Source organism: Hyperolius riggenbachi, chromosome 9 (genome assembly GCF_040937935.1).
Source record: "Hyperolius riggenbachi isolate aHypRig1 chromosome 9, aHypRig1.pri, whole genome shotgun sequence".
Lineage (NCBI taxonomy): Eukaryota > Metazoa > Chordata > Amphibia > Anura > Hyperoliidae > Hyperolius > Hyperolius riggenbachi.
The window spans coordinates 223,800,319-223,822,050 of NC_090654.1; the positions used below are offsets into that span (position 1 = coordinate 223,800,319).

A 21,732-nucleotide genomic window follows, 5' to 3' on the forward strand; every position below is an offset into this window, starting at 1 on the left:
GTGAGTGGAGGCGGAAGTGTTGTCTCCAACGCCGCCCCCCAGCCTTGACACTGCGTCACCGCTCCTGGGCTCTCAGCCACGCCTCGCGCCTCTCTTCTCCTCGCGGCCAGCAGCAGAATCTGACAGGACTTAAGCTGCTGGCTGCTAAATTCAATGGGACGCGGCCACGAGGCCGCGATCTACCAAACAGGTGGTTGCGATCTACCGGTAGATCGCGATCGACCTATTGGGCAGCCCTGATTTAGTCAATGTTTTCCCATTGTAAAATCTTTACTCTCCCTGATTTACATTCTGACATTTATCACACATTAACATCTTTACTCCTGGCAGGTGATCTCTGGGGAAGGAGTTGCTGCTTTTTTGGCAGTTGGAAACAGCTGTTATTTCCCACAATGCAAAAAGGCTCCCACAGTGTGATGTCAGCACCCTGGTGCTGACATCACACCGTGGGATGGGGTTTCACCTCAATATCAGCCATACAGAGCCCACTGATAATCCGTTTGAGAAAAGGAAAATATTTCTGCTGGGAAAGAGGGTATTGGCTATTGATTGGCAGGGCTGTGAAGTCAGAGTTGGAGTCAGAGCAATTTTAAGTACCTGGAGTCGGAGTCGGTGGTTTCATAAACTGAGGATTCGGAGTCGGGAGTCAGATAATTTTTGTACCAAATCCACAGTCCTGGTAAGTATTTGACTAAGGAGTTGGAGTCGGAGCCATTTTGGGTACCTGGAGTCAGAGTTGGAGTCGGAAGTTTCATAAACTGAGGAGTCGGAGTCGGATGATTTTTTGTACCGACTCCACAGCCCTGCTGTTTGGTATGAAGCTCACACCAGGTATTGGGGAACTTTTTTCGCCAGTAAGCCCCGGTTTACACTATGACGGAATTTGTGCAGAGCTCAGTGACAGCAGATGCACTGTCATTGTCTATGACACAAAGCCCTTGTTCAGTATATCTCCATGATGTCTGTTGCACTGGACATGTAATAGATGGCATGCTATTGACACGTCCAACTTCCATCCAGTTTCTGGAGAAAGAGTGCAGGACGGGAAGGGAATATGTGTTCCATTACTGTAACGGACAGAAGAATGGGCATATTAGCATGGGTCTAAACCAATCCTATGTTTAAACCTAATTGAAACCTAAAAAAATAAAAAAAAATACAGATACAGTACTTACCTAAGGAGAGGTTCCCATTAGTTTTAACAATTGTGTTCACATGTCCATTGGTTTGTTGCAGTCCATTTCATAAATTGGACATTCTAGGCTCTAATGTGAACCCGGCCTTAATCAAACAATAATTTAAAAAACTGTATATTTTGCTTATTCAGCGTTCTTTTGTATCAGAGCAAATTCATTTGGCACTAGAGTGTGTTACAATCAACCTAAAAGAGAGGAAATCTAGAAGGAGGCAAATACTTTTTTTTTTTTTACAACACTGTATGCTTATCTTCTTTTCTTTGTTTATGAAAGTGTTTTATTCAATATGTATTTCTTCTCTTCATTATTTCAGAATGCTTTAACAGTAAAATGTTTTATGTGTGTCACATGAAACAAACAGGTGGAGTTCCAAACTCTTTACTGAGTGTTTGAACACTTATGGGCAGGGGCGTAACTAGGCCCTACCGGGCCCCCCTGCAGAATTTCTGCGTTCCTCTCTCTAGTCTCTGACGTGACTTCCTGTTATACAGGAAGTCACGTCAGAAACTACCGTCAGAGACTAGCTAGAGGAACGCACACTGGAGCGCACAGAAGGTATGTATCTGTCTGCTGCCCGCCGCTGCCTGCTGCTGCCCGGACTCAAATTTAAAGTGGAGGGGAGCGCAGAGGGGAGAGCCCCGACGTGAGGGAGGGGGGGGGAGCGTCCCCCCTCCCCGCCGAATGTGGCCATGGCTTTCCCCTCATGCTGTGTCCCCTCCAACCCCCACAAAACGGCCCGTGCGGGCCCCAAGGGGGGATCCACCCCCCCCCGCAGGAGCAGGGGCTGCAGGCCCTATTGTCACGCCAGTGCTTATATGGGATTCTGTGATTTTATTTATTTTTTTGCCCCACATGCAAATTCGCTTGAAGTCTAACAGCCTGTGTAAGAGGTGGGCTCATTCACATTTCATACAGTTCCACATTCGAAAAAAAACTTGCCATTTATCTGCAAATCGCACGTGTTATCACCATCAAATTCATGGTTTAACCATGTTGTAACAAAGAATTGCTAGTCTATGTTCTTTGTTTATCACACCTGTTATCCTGTAATACACTGTAGAACGTGCCTAAAGATCACATGATTCCTCACAATGCAAAGATGTGAACATGGCCATATTCAGTAATTGTGTGAGCAGTGTTGAAATGTAGCGTGTGATGCAAAGTGAAGAGTATGTTCTTACCCTTAATAGATTTACCGGTAGTGCAATGGGCATGACATAAAGAACAGCAGTAAAGCTAGTCTGGGATGGTAACTCTTTTCCAATTTATTATAAAATGCTTAATTTGTTGCCGCTACAACAAAACTCTAAACTCGTTTCCACTAGGGGAGATTCTGTGCAGTTTTCCACACAATCCAGAATCGCCTGTTGAAATCAATAGCCTGCTTCAGAATTGTGTGCGCTGGAAAAAGACGGAAGCAATGCTTCACAATTTTGGACATTGCATCTGAATCCCCATAGCCATGCATGGCACAGCTAGAGGGATTCTGCTGCGTAATCAGAGATGTCTCGGAGACAGACACTGGGCTCTAGTGAAAACCTGCCTTAATCCCTTTCCACAGAATTTGATAAAAGAAAAAAGGAGATGAAGAAGTACTTGAATTGGGCTTTAAAGGGACTCTGTAACAAAAATGTCATTGGCCTCAATTCACTAAGATCATGCTGGAGATAATAAGGCAAGAGAAAACTTACCTCCACACAGTGAGAGAGTTAGCTTATCTCTTCATTGCTTACGTTACCTCTTCTGTAGTTAATTTACCTCCTCTGTAGTTAATTTACCTCCTCTGTAGTTAAGTTACCTCCTCTGTAGTTATTTTCACACGCAGTTAATGAACAGCCTGTCTTTAACTCTGGAGTTATTTTAAGGATTAAAGAGGTAACTTAAAGACAGAAGAGTTAACTTTAGGTTTGCCAGAGGTAAAATGTTTCCTGAATACTACATGCCTTATCACCATGGTAACAACTCTAGAAGAGTTATTAAAGACAGGAGATAAGCTTAGTGAATTGAGGCCATTGTGTTTTCTACCATCCTACAGGTTTCTAAACCTATTATAATGTGCTCTGGCTTACTGCAGCACTTTATACTATCACCATCTCTGTAATAAATCAGCTTATCTTTCCCCTGTCAGACTTGCCGGCCTGTGTCTGGAAGGCTGCCAACTCTTCAGTGTGATCTGCTATGCATGCCCCCACTGCAGGCCCCCTCTATGCACACTCCCCTGTGTGTGTGTGTGTGTGTGTGTGTGTGTGTGTGTGTGTGTGTGTGTTATTTACATAAGCCAGCTTTTCTCTGCTCTCTTATCTTTTACAAGCTGGATAAATCCTCTGTTCACATACTGATGAGTCACATACTGCTGAATTAAGGCCCATACACACGTCAGATTTTTGCGAACGACCCGTCGTTTGAACGTTCCGTCGTTCGCACGTCAAATCCGGCATGTGTACAGACTATCGTTCGGGCGATAAGACTGGTTGGCGGATCGCTGAAAACCAGTCTTATCACCCGAACGATAGTCTGTACACATGCCGGATTTGACGTGCGAACGACGGAACGTTCAAACGACGGGTCGTTCGCAAAAATCCGACGTGTGTATGGGCCTTTACAGACAACCGGCCAGAAACTATCAGCTTGTAACTCTTCAGTGAGATGCAGGGGGAAACACACAAATGATCTCTTGAGATTCAAAAGGAAGGCTGTATACAGCCTGATTGTGTATGGATGTATTTTCTATGTGTGGACATACTGTACATCAACCTACTTCCTGTTTTGGTGGCCATTTTGTTTGTTTACAAACAAACTTTTTAAAACTGTTTTTGACTACTTTTAATGCGGCGAGGAGCGGCGAAATTGTGACAAAGGGGAATAGGAGATGTCCCCTAACGCACTGGTATGTTTACTTTTGTGCGATTTTAACAATACAGATTCTCTTTAAAGCTGAAGCCTGTTTAAAAAACAAAACAAAAAAAAACAGATACATAAGGAGGGGGAAAGCTCTGGGTCCTTTAGAGCCTTTCCGTTCCTCTCACGGTTCCCACATTCCAGCGCTGTGTCCCCCGTTCAAATCTCCCTTGTGGGAGGCTTTGAAAGTCTTCCGGAGCCCAAAAGAGCGCACTCGCACATGCGTACTATAGAACTGTCCACCTTCGGGAGCACTCAGACTCCCGAAGACTTCCAGAGCTTCCCACGGTGGAAGTAAGCAGTCTCTGACCCATCGGTCGGAGATTGCTAACGGTGGAGACAGCACTGGAACTAGGGGACCGCAGGAGGAATGAGAACGCTCTATAGGACCCAGACCCCCAAAAGAAATCCAACAAGAGCTTATCGGATTTCTGATCATGTGCTCCTCTGCATAAGTGAGTCTGTACTGCATGTGCACAAGTACAGACATGCCTGCACAGTAAGCTGGACCCACTCGTGAACGAGGAGCTCCGTGCAACATGACACTTTGACTCCAAGTACCCAAAAACTGCTCAGACTCCTCAACTCTGACTCCACAGCCCTGGTGTCCTTGTGATCAAAGAATCGTTGCCAAAAGCATGCCATTCAAAAATCAAATTGAAACGCTATCAGAGAAAAGGGGCCCTGACAGGGGCGTAACAATAGACCCTGCAAGGTATGCAACCGCAGGGAGGCCCAGAAGCCTCAGGGGGGCGCGTGGAGGGAGAAGTTTCTTTTCCCATTTCTGAGAGACTGACAACTAAGGGCACAGAGAGAAAAAAACTTTCTGCTCTCTGCATAATTCTTCTAATGACTGCATCTGCTCAGCCACTGACAAGGAATCATACAAAGTTTTGTAGACAGACCCTATTCAGTGTGCAGCAGGCTCATGTGTACAGGGCCCAGTCCCCAACCTCTCTACCCTTCCCCAAGTGCTCTGTACTGTAGTGATGCTGGAGAAGTCTGCAGAGCCAGTTCTGCTCCATCAGAGATGGACAGAGTGAGTGTAATAAGCTGAGGCTGGGAGCACACGTGTCTGTCGGTTTTCTGTGTTTTCTGTACACTAGGGGCTTGATTCACAAAAGAGTGCTGTTAGCACGGCCATTTTCGCGTGAATTTTCGCACTGCGCGCGATCGCGAATTTTCGCGCGAAACGATAATGGTTTTGACCGCAAACGCGAATTTTCGCGCGAAAACGTTATCGATTTCGCGGTAAAATTCGCGAAACCGTTATCGTTTCACACAAAAATTCGCGAGAGCGCGCAATGCGAAAATTCGCGCGAAAACGACCGTGCTAACAGTTAGCACTCTTTTGTGAATCAAGCCCTATGTGTGTCTGTATGTGTGAAAAAATGCATGTTTTATCACAGAAGCTAATGTAACTGATAGAGAAAATATGTGTGCAGTGTTTCACTGCTGTCTGTTTTCATCTGCTAACTGAATCACATTGGTTCTCAGTTTACCTGTGCAGGAAGCGGGGGGGGGGGGGGGGGGGGAGGTTTCAGCCAAAGTTTTGCAGGAGAGCCCAGTGATTTGTAGTTATGCCCCTGGGCCATGACTAGGACCCTTAAAAAAACCAAAACCTTTTTTGAAGGTTCAGCCATCCGTACACTCGCTGAGTCTGCTGGTGTACAGCGTGGACTTTCAGTAAAGTAACTATAAAGCTTGCCAGCCAACACATTGTGTGAACATCACATAGTTTGGTACACGTCACACAGAAGCCTTGTGATCAGGACAAGTGTTACTGTACACTGGAAGTAAGCAGATATTCTTCATAAACATAATTCCATATTTCTTTTAGCTGCTTTCAGCCACAGATCAATAAAGGCTGAGCCTGCTGGAAATCCACATCAAGAAACGGAAATCCTAGAAGTGAAATCAATGGTAGTAAACCAGGATGTTATGTTATAGTGCAGGTAGCACTGTGACTGAACGTGCAAGTTGGAGCTGTGTGGTGAGATTTTTGGGCTGCCTGGGTCTTGTCTGACAATGTACAGATTAATAATCCACCCTATTACTGTACTAACACAGTGCCTTATCTTAGAGCTCCTGGATGACAGGACTTATACAAGTATAAAGGTTTCATACACCTTACATGATCATAAGTTGTTCAAGAATTAAAACCAGTCGAGAGGTTTATTAAAGAGTTTCTCAGGTAAAAATGGCAGATGGAGGTTTAGGGTTATATACTTACGTGTTCTGATGTATTCCCTCCAGGTAGGTAATTGCTTCACTCCCCTTGGAGAAGAGGCCCTGTGGATTTTTTTATACTTTAGCCTGCTCCCTGCTCAGCAGGCCTAATTGGGGGCTGCCAAGCTAAGGGATGGGCGCGACAACGCAGACCGAGGTTTCCGAAGAGCTTTTGTAGTCTTCGGAAATATGGCCATGACTGCACTGCCATGGAAGGGGGGGCGGAGTGTCAACCGTGATTTGAAGACATCAGGACACTTTCCCCCATCAGTCATCATTACCAGTCCTTTTACACTTTTTTTGATCCTACCACATCCCACCACAACACAAAAAATGACAAACATATGACCCTGCAGCAGAGTGCGCCGACAGGGTCATATGCATAGCACTGCCCCCCACTCAGTGACGTAGTCCCATCGCCATGCACCGCACTCCCATCAACTAAATACCTGCATGGCCCATTGACTCTAATTACTTCCGCTGCCGTGTTGCTGCCCAAGTCATATGTTAACACACTGCAGATTTTGCACAACGTGATTCGATAAGTGTACAAGGCCCTATACACTTGCATTGCCATTGCGTTACCCTGCAGTACAATAAGGTAACGCAGCGCACACTTGCAATGCAAGCATAAAAGGGGCCTAAGACAGAGCCTGTTGTGACAGGCTCTGTCAACTCTGTCATTTTTACCTGAGTGGTAATCTAGCTAGATTGCTTTATATTATTATTGGCAAGAGTGAGGAATTATAAGAAGCTCTGTCCGGCTAGATAAATCTATCCTTATTTCTTTTTTCTGAGCCTAAAGGGTGAGAGACTTATGGCCCATACTCACGGGCTACAATTGTCGCCCGTGAGTATGAGGCGCAACACGGGCGCGCACCCCGAACCGTCGCTCGTCGCTGCTGTCGCCAGGCGATTGGCGCGGTCAATCGCCTGGCGACAGTTGCCGCCGCAACTTCGCCGCAACTGTCGCTAGTCCGCGTGAGTATGCGGACTAGCGACAGCAACCTCTGTCCAGAACACGGAGCTTCCGGCCGCGGGGGAGGAACGTCGGTGACAGCTTCAGTCGCACAGCTGATCCCTCTTCCGCGTGTGTACGCAGAGGGACCTGGCGACGAGTGTGCTAGCGACAGGCCACAAATGTAGTCCGTGAGTATGGGCCATTAGAACACCTGTGAGTTTTATGGCAGTCTGTGTCACTGCTGAGAGAGTTCTTTCTAATTTGGCTCACACTGCCCCCAACCGACCGGGCATCGGATCCATACATTCTCAGCAAAGTTGTATCTCCAAGGCTAGCGACAAAGTACCCAAGTTCTTGTGGTACAGATTATAGCATCTTTACATAAATCCATCTCTGGAACATTGATTGTAGGCTAAAAGTGTTGGGTTCCCTGGCCATTAGGAGACCTGTATGTTTCACATCCTTCGAGACTGCAAGCAGAACAAATAGATGTCTAATCCCTGCCTGGCAGATGTGCAGGGGGATACTAGCAGCAGTAAAACCCAATGATGAAGAAAGCTCTATTTTTTTTTCCTATTATTATTTAGTACTTATATAGTGCCGACATCTTAAGGTGGCCACACACGATACAATAAAATGATTCAATTTTACAGTAATTCGATAAAAATGATCGGATCTCCCGAAAAAAATCAAAAGCTTTTTTTTCATTCGACTGAAAAATCCGATTGGATTTCCCGTTATCTTCGATTTTTATCGATCCGGAATGCCAGATATTTTTCTTCAATCTTTCTAAAGATTGTGTGGTGTGTGTAAGATTGTGAATGTATTAATATACACAACCTAGCAATTTTGTCAGAGTTTCCAACCATTTTTATCACAATTGGGGTAAAATTTACCATATGTGTGTGGTACATTGGTCATATTTTTGAAATGTTACAATCAATTTTGAAAAATTGATTTCAATTCTTAAAAACAGAACAGATATTTAAAAAATTGTATGGTGTGTGGCCACCTTTACGCAGAGCTGTAAAATATATATGCTGTTTTGTCACTAACTGTGCCTCAAAGGAGCTCACAATCTAATCCCTACCATTGTCATATGTCTATGCATGTATCATGTTGTGTATGTATTGTGGTCTAGGAGCCAATTTAAGGGGGAGTTAATTAACTTATCTGTATGTTTTGGGGATGTGGGAAGAAACCAGAGTGCCCAGAGGAAACCCACACAGACACAGGGAGCACATACAAACTCCTTGCAGATAATGTCAAACACAGCGTTACACAGCGCTCAGATGAATATGCCCGCAATTACCAATATGAGTCATCTTCATGACGAAATCGATAGGAAGGAGCCACATGCGGAAGTAACACGGACAGTGTAGTGGGACGCGGTGGCGTGGTGGAGCGAGCAAGCCCTGGGATACCAGCACATGGCGGCCAGCCCGGGAGGCCGCACGGGGTGGAGCCCGTTCCTAACACTCCACAGGCGTACCAACTACCTGTAATATGTGAGTGGAACCTTTTTTAATAAATACCCTTTTAAGCTAAAGATGCCTGCGCAATGATAGCATTTGTTTGCATTGAGGTCACATTCAGGAAGAAAGGAGAGGTGATATCTGAAAAGCATCTGACTGCCACAGGGTGTGGGGAGCCTATCAAATACCCCAGAGGCGAGATAAGGCCAATGTCATTGCTGGCCCATCTTATTTGGTGAGTGAGGATCCTTAGGGTGTTTCTGGTGGTGGTGACAGCATTGTTGTCTATGGTGGAGCGCTATTTTGGAGGAGAAATACTCCTTGCAGATAATGCCCTGGCTGGGATTCAAACCAGGGACCCAGCAATGCAAGGCAAGAGCGCTTACCACTATGCCACCATGCTGCCCACTGAGAACAAATATGGCATCCACATTTAGCAGTCTGCCGAGCACATGCTTCACAGGGGAGCATCAAGAACATGTGTTTCACTTTATTTTAGAATAGTGAGCAAGCAAGATCTCCCATGATGCATCACTGATGAATATGCAAATTATCCCCTATGCCCCTAAAAGCAAGGCACACATCCAGAACCACTGGTGTACCATGAGTATACAGCCTATAACATCCTTTTTTTGTTTGTATGTTTTGTTTTCTTTGTTGAAACAGGGCTTTTTGGTTTCTTTAAAGTGGCAGGGTTAGCCATAATATCCCAGGAAAAACACACACACACACACACACACACACACACACACACACACACACACACACACACACACACACACACACACACACACACACACACACACACACACATTTTGATTTCAGTGGATTATAAAGTAAATAAAGAGAAAACTGTTCCAGGCATTTTCCATCTTTACTGCATCTAACTGAAGCCAATCCTGATGTCATTTCTTCCCTTACTCTTTTTTTCTCCTGCCTGAAATGGTGTAAGCATTGCCAGTCCTCCTCCTCACTGAGCTCTGTAGGAACTGCACTGTCATATCTAGCTTGCTTTGTAAACATATCTGAGCACAGCATAGATTGTATTTCATCAGCTTCTGCAGAAGGGTGAGATGTATTTCTCTTCTCAGCCTCGTGTCACTCTCAATTGCCCTCAGCCAATCAGTAAGAAGCATGAATGTAGGAGGGGAGATAACAAGCTTCCCTCTCCCCTACAATGTAACAGAATAGAGCCAGACTGACTGAGATAAGATTCATTACAGCAGGCACATTTATGATTATATTGGAATGCTTGCAATGCAGACTGCATGTAGACTACATAATAAACACAGAGCAGTGAGTAAATGGAATTTGATTTTATGGCTGGCAATCCCGCTTTACACCCTTTATACTTTCCTAGTGGTTCTGGGTCACCATAAGCCCTCTGGGTACTCTGTACATTGTTTTAGCTGAACCTCATACATAATTTAGCTAGCTACAGGGATTAGATGGTAGCTGCATATGTAAGCCACCGACTACCATCTTTATTGCTAATTAGCAAGTGCTGAACAAACATGTTTTTTCAGCCATACATAGTTTAACCAAACCTGTCTGCTGTAGTCTGTGGAGGGGAGATGGGAGACAGAAGCAACCAAAGAAACTCAGTGGCCTTATCCTGGGGGAATACAATACTGAAAAGCCAGGACAGTTCACCTGACAACAATTTCACCTTAAAGGATACCCGAACTGAAATGTGACATAATGAGATAGACATGGGTATGTACAGTGCCTAGCGCACAAATAACTATGCTGTGTTCCTTTTTTTCTTTCTCTGCCTGAAAGAGTTACATATAAGGTATGCAAGTGGCTGACTCAGTCCTGACTCAGACAGGAAGTGACTACAGTGTGACCCTCACTGATAAGAAATTCCACCTATAAAACACTTTCCTAGCAGAAAATGGCTTCTGAGAGCAAGAAAGCGGTAAAAAAGTGGAATTTCTTATCAGTGAGGGTCACACTGTAGTCACTTCCTGTCTGAGTCAGGACTGAGTCAGCCACTTACATACCTGATATTTAACTCTTTCAGGCAGAGAAAGAAAAAAAGGAACACAGCATAGTTATTTGTGTGCTAGGCACTGTACATACCCATGTCTATCTCATTATGTCACATTTCAGTTCGGGTATCCTTTAATAAGAAACAAGAAAAGGAGGTCTAGGAAAGAAAGGGTGCCTCTACAGATAATCATCTGGCACCGTATCTCGTATCTCATTATAGAAAATCAGATCCGGTAATATCACAATGCATATCTGTGTGCCAATCCACTTTAAAGAAAATCTGTAATGAAGAAAACTCCCCTGGGGGTTACTCACCTCGGGTGGGGGAAGCCTCCGGATCCTATTGAGGCTTCCCCCGTCCTCCTTGGTCCCACGGCGGCAGCAAAAATCCTCCCGGAGCGGCGGCGATGTAAATATTTACCTCTCAGGCTCCAGCGCAGGCGCAGTATCCGCTCTTCCCACAGAGATAGGCGAAAATAGCCGATCTCCGTCGGGCCACTCTACTGCGCAGGCGCAAGTCTCCTTCACCTGCGCAGTAGAGCGGACCCGACGGAGATTGGCTATTTTCGCCTATCTTTGTCAGAAGAGCCGCAACAGCGCCCCCGTTGGAGCCTGGAAAGGTAATTATTGAACAGGCTGTCGGATTTGGCGCCTGTGCGATCCGGGGGCTGCAGCGAGACCGCCGCGGGACACAGGAGGACGGGGGATACCTCGATAGGGTCCAGAGGCTTCCCCCTACTGAGGTAAGTACCCCCCAGGGGAACTTTTTTTCAGTACAGGACAACTGAAGTGAGAAGAATATGGAGGCTGCCATATTAAATTATGCAAATCGGCCTGAGAAAACCTCCTGCGCAGCTTACCCCGAACTACGGGGTAACCGCCAGGAAGGTTAAAGAGGATTGGCACACAGATATGCATTGTGAAATTACTTGATGTGATTTTCTATGGTCAGATGCGAGATTCTGTAATTTAAAAAAAAAACCTCTCAGGTATACTTACCTCAGGAGGGGGAAGCCTCAGGGTCCCAATGAGGCTTCCCCCTCCCCTGTAGCTTCAGGAATCCAGCGCTGGCTCCCCCGAAACCTCCCCCGATAAGCAGAAGATTTATTCACCTCTCCGCGATCCAGCGCAGGCGCACTAGCGGCTCTTTGTTCGGGCTAGGCGGAAATAGCCGAGCCTGATCGCATCCACTCTACTGTGCAGGCACAAAGGACTCGCGTCTGCGCAGTAGAGAGGATCGATCAGGTTCGACTATTTCCGCCTTAACCCGAAATATTTACCTCACCACAATTCGGGGGATCCCAGCAGGGCAACGGAGGGATGGAGGACGGGAGAAGCCTCGTTAGGATCCTGAGGCTTCCCCCTCCCGAGGTAAGTACCCCCCAGGGGACTTTTTTTAATACAGATTTTCTTTAAACAAGGGACTGATTGCAAAATGTAGGAAATTGGGGCAAACATGGAGTAGTCACTCAGAGCAAACAGAATGTTTGTATAATTTAACAGCGGACACATGATTGGTTGCTCTGTACAACTGCTCCAGGTTTGCTCCAATTTACTTTGAACTCATCTTGATAAAGCAGCCCCATGATTTAGGTCTGGTCAGAAGGTAGACACACATGTATAAGTTTGCTTAGGTTTCCTCCGGGAACTCACGTTTTATCCCAAATCAAAAACATACTAATAAAATAACTGGTTTCCTTAAAGTGTGCGCAGTCCCAGTTGCGCACACCATGAACGTACTCTCGTTGCAAGGAACACTCTTCGCAGTGTCCCGTAATCCAGCTGGATCCACCCAGAGGAAGCTAACGGACTGCAGAGGGCTGGAAGAAGCCCCAGGTAAGTATATATCCTTCAGTTACTACTGTCTCAGATTTACTTTAAGGGCTCTTTCACACTAAGACGTTGCGTTTGATGCGACGTTAAGGTCGCATAATGTGCCCCTAACGCAACGCATGTTAGTTTTGAAGTTGGACGTTATATTGAACTGCGTTATGCGTCTCTTGATGCGTATTTTTTGTCGCATACTGATAGAACGAAAATGGTGCATGCGTCACATTTTTTAAAAAAATCAAACACATTACAGAGCATGTGCAAACAGTCCAACATAGCTAATAACACAGACAACGCACAGCATGCAGCACTTTCTAAATATTGCTACACGTTACAAACAATGCAACGTGAGCACTGTGAATGTCACACATACTTTGTTCTGTTGTGCGTTAGTCTGCGTTATTACTTTCTATAACGTGCGACTTTAACGTCGCACTGTGAAAGCAGCCTCAAAGTCCATTGGACACAGATCCCTCGCTCTGCTATATCATAGTGACGGATCTGTTGCTACGGAGGAGGAGGGGGGATGGACAACGCACAGCACACAATGAAGCGGCTTCTAAAGGAAAAGGCAAGGAGCAGAAAAGTGCACTCAAGGAGTCACTGTGGTTTAAAGATACAGCATTCCAGTGTCCTTTAGACTGCAGTAGAGAGGGGGACAGTAGACTATGACTTTCACTCGGAGCTCCTCTGGGAGATAGGTGGACACATTTATACTGAGTATATTGAGCTATTCTGTCAGCACTATATATATATATATATATATATATATATATATATATATATATATACATATTAAAGTAGAAATCTGAGGGTTCCTTAGCATTTCCCTCGTTGTTGGGGTTGAGGGTTGAGGTACTGTAAAAAAAAAAACACTAAATTGAGGCTCAGAATAATAATGATCACGTTACAAAAAAAGCAATAGAATAAGAAGACAGTGTAATGAAGGACACTGTAATAGGGGGTAGTGTAATAAGCAGCCACGCCTACTTTTAAAGCTCATGCCTCCTGCAAAATAAATGCAGGGGTTCCTTGAGATCCAAACATTATTTGTAGGGCTCCTCCAAAGGTTCAGAAAGGTTCTTCTAACAGCTTCCACTATGTAATAATTCCTCTGTCCCAGCGTCATTTCTGTGTCCCTGTCAGCTGCCTGGCGTGCATTTGCGGCACGCGGGTGTAACCGGGTTTCGGGCAGCAGTCGTGGACATCTGTGCTGCAGTGCACACCTGTGTTGGGTCGCAGCTGTGCACCTGTTGGGGGGGTGTCACGGCCGTGCGCGGGTGCGTGGCATGCAGCTGTGGACAGTTGCCTAGCGCCCATTATTAAACGGGCGGGTTTTTTCACTAGTTCTATGTGCATGAAAAATACTCTATTTTCTATATATATCTTTCTTTAGTGCTGTACTGCTGCAACAGCCTGTATGAATAACCCAATGATCTCTCTCACACCAGTGCATAGGAATTTGCAGATCAGTGTAAAATAACTAGCAGGGAAGCAAGGTTCTTTTGTTAGCACTACCCTAAAGAATCTGGACAGCCCAACTATTCTGCTAATCGCCTGAACATTCTGTCTAAGGTTACACGGTATGATGTCATTTGGTAAAGAATGCCAAGCACAGGCAGGATGTAATAGAAGAAGACCAGCTGATGGGTGGTTCTGGCAAAGGAGTGGTAAATTCCTTTAAAAAAATGACACAGGTTTGTTGTGCATATTTATATTATTCAGGTTTTAAAACCCATCAGAGGCATCTTGAATGCAAGCATGTTTCAATAGGTACAGCAGCAATGAGATCTGCTTACTTATACATCTGTATATCTTATATATCACAGTCTGATAATTATTTAGGTCAAATAATTTGGCCAATTTGTTGTTTACATTCTTGACAATAAGGCACAATATGCCCTCACAGGACATAATATAGAGGCATGCCACCCTCCTTAACTGGCATCACAGAAGCATCAACATATATCTGCACTAAGCAGGTACAATATTGGCTTTAATCACATTTAGGGTTCCAACACCCCTGCTCTAGAACAAGGAACATTGGGCTTAATTCACTAAGACAAATAGCATGAATAACCTGCTGTTACTCGCGCTATTTAACCACTTAAGTACCAGTGGTCTCTGCCCCCTTAAAGAGGAACTCCAGTGAACATTTTACTGTTGGCAGGTGATGTAGCTGCTGCATGGTTTTTGGCAGTTGGAAACAGCTGTAAACAGCTATTTCCCCACAATGCAACAAGGTTCACAGACAGGAAACTGCCAAAAGTTCGAACTTTTCTTGTGGGAGGGGACACTTGTGGGAGGGGTTTCACCACAATATCAATCATACAGCGCCCCCTGATGGTCTGTTTGTGAAAAGGAATAGATTTCTCATGTAAAAGTGGGTATCAGCTACTGATTGGGATAAAGTTCAATTTTAGGTCAGAGTTTCTTTTTAAGGACCAGTGACCACTGGTACAAAGATGACGGAATCCCGATGAATCACCACCGATACCCGCCTCAATCGCCGTCACCACCACAGGCCGGGATCCTACTGACAGCCACTCTGCCATCTCTATGACGGCTGAGTCATGTGAGCCGGTCAGGAGCCACTTTCATTGGCTCCTGACTGTGTCTATCAAAGTATCAAAGTAAGCCAATGGGAGCGGCTTACATTTATAGACACGGCCAGAAAGCAATGAAATCGTCTCCTGACGGACTCACATGGCTCGGCTGTCATAGTGAGAGATGTCGGGTTTGAGCGGCGCGCTCGGCGGGGAGCGACGGAAACAGCGGGTGCGTGCTGCGGGCAGTGATTGAAATCTACGCCCTGCCAGCCAGGAGCCCAACAAAACAGGGCGTATATTTCAATCACCTTGGTACTTAAGTAGTTAACCTTGCACCCCTTAATGCATGCTATGACCGCTATTGGCAGCATAGCGTGCATTATTACCTGTTGTCAGAGGAGCGTTCGCTATGCCCAGCATAGCAAGGACTTGTAGCTTACACTGGCTATTAGCCAGTAACGGGCGCTCCAATCATCCTGCCCTGCACCCCTTCGAGTCCAGTAACTTTAAAGTAAGTGATCCCGGCACTCTGATTGGCCCAATAGACTGCCTGTCAAGTAATGTCACATGACAGGCAGCTTACTGAGCCAATCATAGTGCGGGGATCACTTACTTTAAAGTTACTGGACTCAAAGTGGTCCAGGGCGGGATGATCAGAGCGCCCGTTCCTGGCTAATAGCTGACGTAATCTACAAGCGCTCACTATGCTGGGCATAGCCAGCGGCCTTGTGCTCCACCGACCACAGGTAATAATACACGATATGCTGCCAATAGCGCGCATAGTGTGCATTAAGGTGCGCAGGGTTAAATAGCGCGAGAAACAGCTGCTTAATCGCGCTATTTATCTTAGTGAATCAAGCCCAATGTTTCAGTTTGGTGTAGAATGATGCCATAGTTCATACCAGTGCTGGGCCGAAATTACGCATGAGCGTAATTATGTATCGTAATTCAATGCAAATTTACGCGTAAGCGCTACGCGTAACTTACGGTCTTACGTGTAATTATTTACGCGTAAGCAGTAAAGTGGTATCGTAATTACGCTGTCTACCGTAATTGCTAGGTATGCGTAATTTTACGAAGACTTACGCGTAATTTTACGCGTAATTACTAACGTAAAAACTCCCCTTTTCTAAGAGTAGCCAATCAGTCAACATCCTAAGCAACCAATAGTATCTTCTCCCGCCCTTCAGTATATAAGCGTACGTTTTGACGCATACGAATGATGTGTACGCAATAGCTGTCACATTGACGGCTATTGCGTACACATCGTCTGTATGCGTCAAAAAGTACGCATTAATGGGTATTACGGCACTACGCGTAACATCGTAGCGTAAGCGCCTACATTACGGTATCCTTACGCGTAACTGCGTAAGTTAACGCGTAATTACAGTGATGAACCGTGGATAATTTCCTACGCCGTAACCATAATTGCGTAATGCGTAATAGCGTAAAATTACGCGTAATGATCTGTAAGCGTAGATTTTTCCATTACGACCAGCACTGGTTCATACATTAGAAGGAACACTGTATCAGTTTGGTGTAGAATTATGCCATAGTTCATACATTAGAAGGAACAATGTATCAGTTTGGTGTAGAATGGTGCCATAGTTCATACATTAGAAAGAACAATGTGTCAGTTTGGTGTAGAATGATGCCATAGTTCATACATTAGAAGGAACAATGTATCAGTTTGGTGGAGAATGATGCCATAGTTCATACATTAGAAAGAACAATGTATCAGTTTGGTGTAGAATGGTGCCATAGCAGTTCATAATTTAGAATGTAGCACTGCAGACTCAACAGCTGATACTTTCAGTCATTTGTGAATAACAGGTTGAGGTAATGGGATGGGATTTTGAGGCAAAACAGGGGCACCCCAAGTAACAAATGTCCAATAGCAACCATAAGTAGAAAATATGTAAATATCAAACTCTGCAACATAACCATTACTGTTTACATATGAATAAATCACATACCATATGCCGTTAACTCAATCTATTCTCAGCAAAAACAATCTATCCATCTAAATTTTCTTATATACCAATTAAGCCTGGTACACACTGTGCAATTTTGACTTGAAGTGACAAGATCGATATTTAGATCTGACATCAATGAGATATAGAAGAAAGCTGGAATGCACATGTATAAGATTTAAAAAAAAAATTGGATAAGATTTCTGATCATTTTTTCGATCAAAGGACCTACACGTGGAACGATAGCCAATATTTTGATCAGTATTTTCCAGCATATCTGATCTGTTTCCAATCAAGAGAGAGATGGATTTTGAGCTTGGCATCAGTTTCTGGCAATCAGTAGGGTGGTAATTTTTTGTCCGATCAGATCAATTTTTCGATTGGAAATCAGATCTGAAGTGAGAATTGCATGGTGTGTACTGGTAATACTCAACTAAACCAGGGCTGTCATTAGCAAGAAAACAGAACATGGTAGTAACCATAAAGGGTGTATATATATTCTGTACAGTAAACACATTGAGGAGCTACAACCTGCTGTTCTCATACCCAGAGCATCAATGGAAGCAGCAGCCAATGCATTCTTACCTATAGTGGAGATATGGGAAGGGTGGAACTCGTTGTCTGTGAATCTGCATAGCAAACATGTTTTTCCGACCCCGGAGTCCCCGATCAGCAGCAGTCTGAACAGAACATCATATTGTTTGGCCATTGTGTCTGCCTGCAGCCTGTTTCACACAGACACTGAGTAGCATGGGAGGGAGGAGGCTGGAGATGACAAGTCAGGAAGCACCCTTCTCCCCATCCATGGTGCTGCAAAGGATGGCTTATCTTTACTGCCTCTGCGTAAACCCAAGCAGGATGTCAATGATTTTATATAGGTCCTTTTTCCTGCCGGATCTCCAGGCTTCCAGGGCTTGTGCGAATCGAGCAGATGGCAGATCCCTTATCAAAATGGTCTTGTAGGAGGGGAGAGGCAGGCTCCACCTTATGCAGCACACTACACTGGAGGAAGAGGCAGATCGCCCAGCTACTGCTAGGTGGAGGGGACACAGGTGCTCTCTCTGCAACAGGATGTCATCTGAGCTGATGGCTATCAGTGACAAGCAGGACGTGGTGACACTCAAGTGACATCTGTCTACCTGTCCCCGCTGCACACATTCCTGCAGGCTGCTCCTCAGTGACAATGATCGATAGGAATTGACAACCGGTTCTTCTGGTTTTTCTGAGTTAAATAATTTGGCAAATGAGATTTAAAAAAAAAAAATCGAAGTGTAAATTAGCCTGGAGAAATACAAAGGAAGAGTAGAGTATGACGTTATTAACCCAATTTTCACTTTTTTTTTTTTTTAGCTCTTTTAATCAATTTACTTAATTGATTGTGGGCTTATTCACAGTGGGACGTTGCGTTGTAATGCGACGTTAAAGTCACAACGCAGCATTACAACACAACGCAAAAAAAAAAGTGGTAAAGCACACTGACGTTGCGACACTAAGGCCTCTTTCACAAGGTGACATTAAAGTCGCACGTTAGAAAATTTTATAACGCAGACTAACGCACAGCAATACAAAGTCTGTGCGACATTCACAGTGCACACTTTGCGTTTGTGTGTAACATGAGGCGTTATTAGAAAGTGCTGCATGCTGTGCATTTAGCAATTATATTCCAAGGTAAGAGAGTACAACGATAGGTTGGCACTACATGCACAGACAGGCAGATCCAGGGGGTAGCAGGTGGACACTCCGTGCCTCCGGACAAGAAGACAATGATACAACTAGTATAAAAGAAATTATGTATCCGGGCACCAGCCAGCAATAATGCCTGTTGCCTCTGAAGAAGCAGGTGCTCCTGTGAAACGGCTGTTAGGCCGACTGTACATATCGTTGTTTGGAATTCAGGTGGATGCAATAAAGGTGTGATCTAAGCATTATTGCTGGCTGGTGCCCGGATACATAATTTCTTTTATACTGGTTGTAGCGTTTAGCAATTAATCTGCTGCGTTAGTTGTGTTGCACATGCTCAGTAATGTTATTTATATATATATATATATATATGTAACGCATGCGCCGTTTTGCGTTCCATCACTGTGCAACGAAAACGGCGCACCAAATGCAGGGCTAAATAATGCACAATAACGTCCAAGTTATAGTGCACAATGTGTTGCGTTAGAGGCACGTTGTGCAACCTTAACGTCGCATCAAATGCAAAGTCCTGATGGGAATGTAGCCTAAACGTTACAATGCAACGCTAACATCACACATAGGATTACAAACCACCTGTAATGCCTGGTACACACGGTGCAATTTACCTGTCACTTCGACTGTAAATTTACCATCAATCAATAATTTGCAGTATGTCCAATTAGCTTCTGATCGATAAAGGGATCGATTTTATGCAGTACTGATCTACATGTTCACACCTGTACACACTGAAAATCGCTAAATGGAAATGCAATGTTAAAATCGCATGCTTGCGGGGGGGGCGGAGTTAGCGCGAGATGCGGGAAGACGCAATCTAAGTGAGCTCCGTCACACTCCTAGGATCCGAGGCTAATATCCTGCTCCACAGTGAACTTACGGGTTCAATTTCGATCACCCGGCACTGCTGAACTTCTGGGGACTATAATCATGCCAACCAAGTCGGACTCCGCTAAGGCAGCAGCCCAGAAATTAGCTCAATACCAGTGGACCTCCTCCTCCCAAGATGGCGCCGGCGGGGAATCCATACAGGCCATGGAGGAGGAAGGAGAGGCCTCTAACAGCGACAGCGAACCGCCAGTTCTGATTCCTGCTTCTGAGGACACTGGAGAGTTATCCCTAACTAAGATTTATGAGAACCTCCTGTCTGCGATTACGGAGTCCAAAACTTGCCTTACTACTAAGATAGAGGAGATAAAGGCAGAGGTTAGTTTCCTGCGTCAAGACCTCGGTAAGCTCCGAGAACGCACCGCCGAAGTGGAGAAGAGGGTCTCTAGCCTAGAGGATCTAACACTGCCGCTCCCTAAACAGATCAAGGATCTGCAGTCATCAGACACGACTACTAAAGAAAAGATTGACGACATGGAGAATCGTCTCCGGCGAAATAACGTCCGTATAATAGGCTTGCCGGAGCGCGCGGAGGGTGACGCCCCAGAGGCCTTCATGGAGCGGTGGGTCAGGTCCACTTTCGGTTCGGAGGGACTATCATCTGCTTTCGTGGTGGAAAGAGCACATCGGATTCCGGGCCGGGCCCCAAAACCTGGGGCTCCCGCCCGCCCTTTCATTGCCCGTCTATTAAATTTCAGAGATCGGGACGCGATCCTGAGGATGGCTCGTCAGAAGGGGAACCTACCCTACGAGAACGTTAATCTACAGGTCTTTCCGGATTTTTCGTTAGCTCTGCAAAAAAGGAGGGCCACTTTCATTGAAGTAAAGAAAAAGTTGCGAGACAAGCATGTACCCTATTCTATGTCCTATCCTGCCCGCCTGAGAGTCGTTTATGAGGGTAAGACACTTTTCTTTGAGACCCCTTCAGAAGCTATGGACTTTGTCACCAAGGCGAAATTTGCTTAAACAACTGCAACTACTAAGACGTAACTCTGAATGAGATGCATCAGTGTTTCCGGGCAGGTGGTTACTATGAGGAGACTCCCTATGCCATGCTAATCTCTTTCTTTCTTTCTTTGTTTTTTCTCCTTCTGGAACTTTCCTTTTTATGAGCTGGAACTTTCCCTTGCTCTGTGCACAGATATGGACTTGGATACTTCGGCACCAGGTTGCCCAGAAACAGGTAGAACTATATCCACCTAAGTTCACTGTCAGTTTGAGATACAAGGAGTGAGACGGTGGACTCATGCCGCATTCACCCCCCTTAGAGGAGTAATCCTCATGATTCTGCACAAATACATGTTTTGTTTTTTCTGTTTATGTTTCGCTCTCCCCTCCCCAGCTTTCCGGGTTACGATACTAGCCTGGCTAAATGGTATTTTCCAGTTATGTGATGACTGGCAATTTCTGTTATTTATTATTTTCCAGATGCTGGGTGAGAGGGGGGCGAGGGGTGGGGAAGGGATTCTGGTTATGTTACGAGGGTATGTTTGCTGGGTCCTAACGTACAGTGGAGTCTATCCTGGGAGAATTTATACTGTGTTGCTGGATAATGGCTAGAATTTTAAAATGTATGTCATGGAATGTGAGGGGTCTAGGGACTGCGATGAAACGTAACCTTGTATTCTCGTTTGTCAAAAAATATGACCCTGACATTTGTATTTTCCAGGAAACGCACTTGACTGCAGGCACCTCCTCTAGACTTCGCAGACACTGGGTAGGGTGGGCTGCACACTCGGTTTACACATCTAATTCCAGGGGAGTCTCTATTTTGGTCCATAGGAGGATAAAGTGGAATATGATAACATGCAAAGTAGACCCAAATGGCAAATATATTTATGTACAAGCGGAGGTGGACTCTCTCCCGATTAAGATAGTTGCTGTATATCTGTCTCCACCAGCTGCCCTCTCAGTTCTCAAACCTATTATACCCTTGATTTTAAATGACAGGATTACCCCCATAATATGTGTTGGGGACTTCAATCTAGTGATGGATGAGACTATTGATAGGTTTCCTGTTCCTGCTGGGGCAAAAGGACTGGG

The 21,732-nt window shown here is 45.1% G+C and overlaps 1 protein-coding gene across 1 annotated transcript in view; it reads right to left on the bottom strand.

The window, feature by feature from the left end:
- Positions 1-18,195, bottom strand: part of RAB15 (RAB15, member RAS oncogene family) — a 113,273-nt gene extending 95,078 nt beyond the window's left edge. The window contains exon 1 of the mRNA XM_068254041.1: positions 17,692-18,195. Coding sequence (XP_068110142.1) covers positions 17,692-17,815 — 124 coding nt within the window. The 5' untranslated portion in view covers positions 17,816-18,195. The remainder of the gene's footprint in view (positions 1-17,691) is intronic.
- Between the last annotated feature and the right edge of the window lie 3,537 nt (positions 18,196-21,732).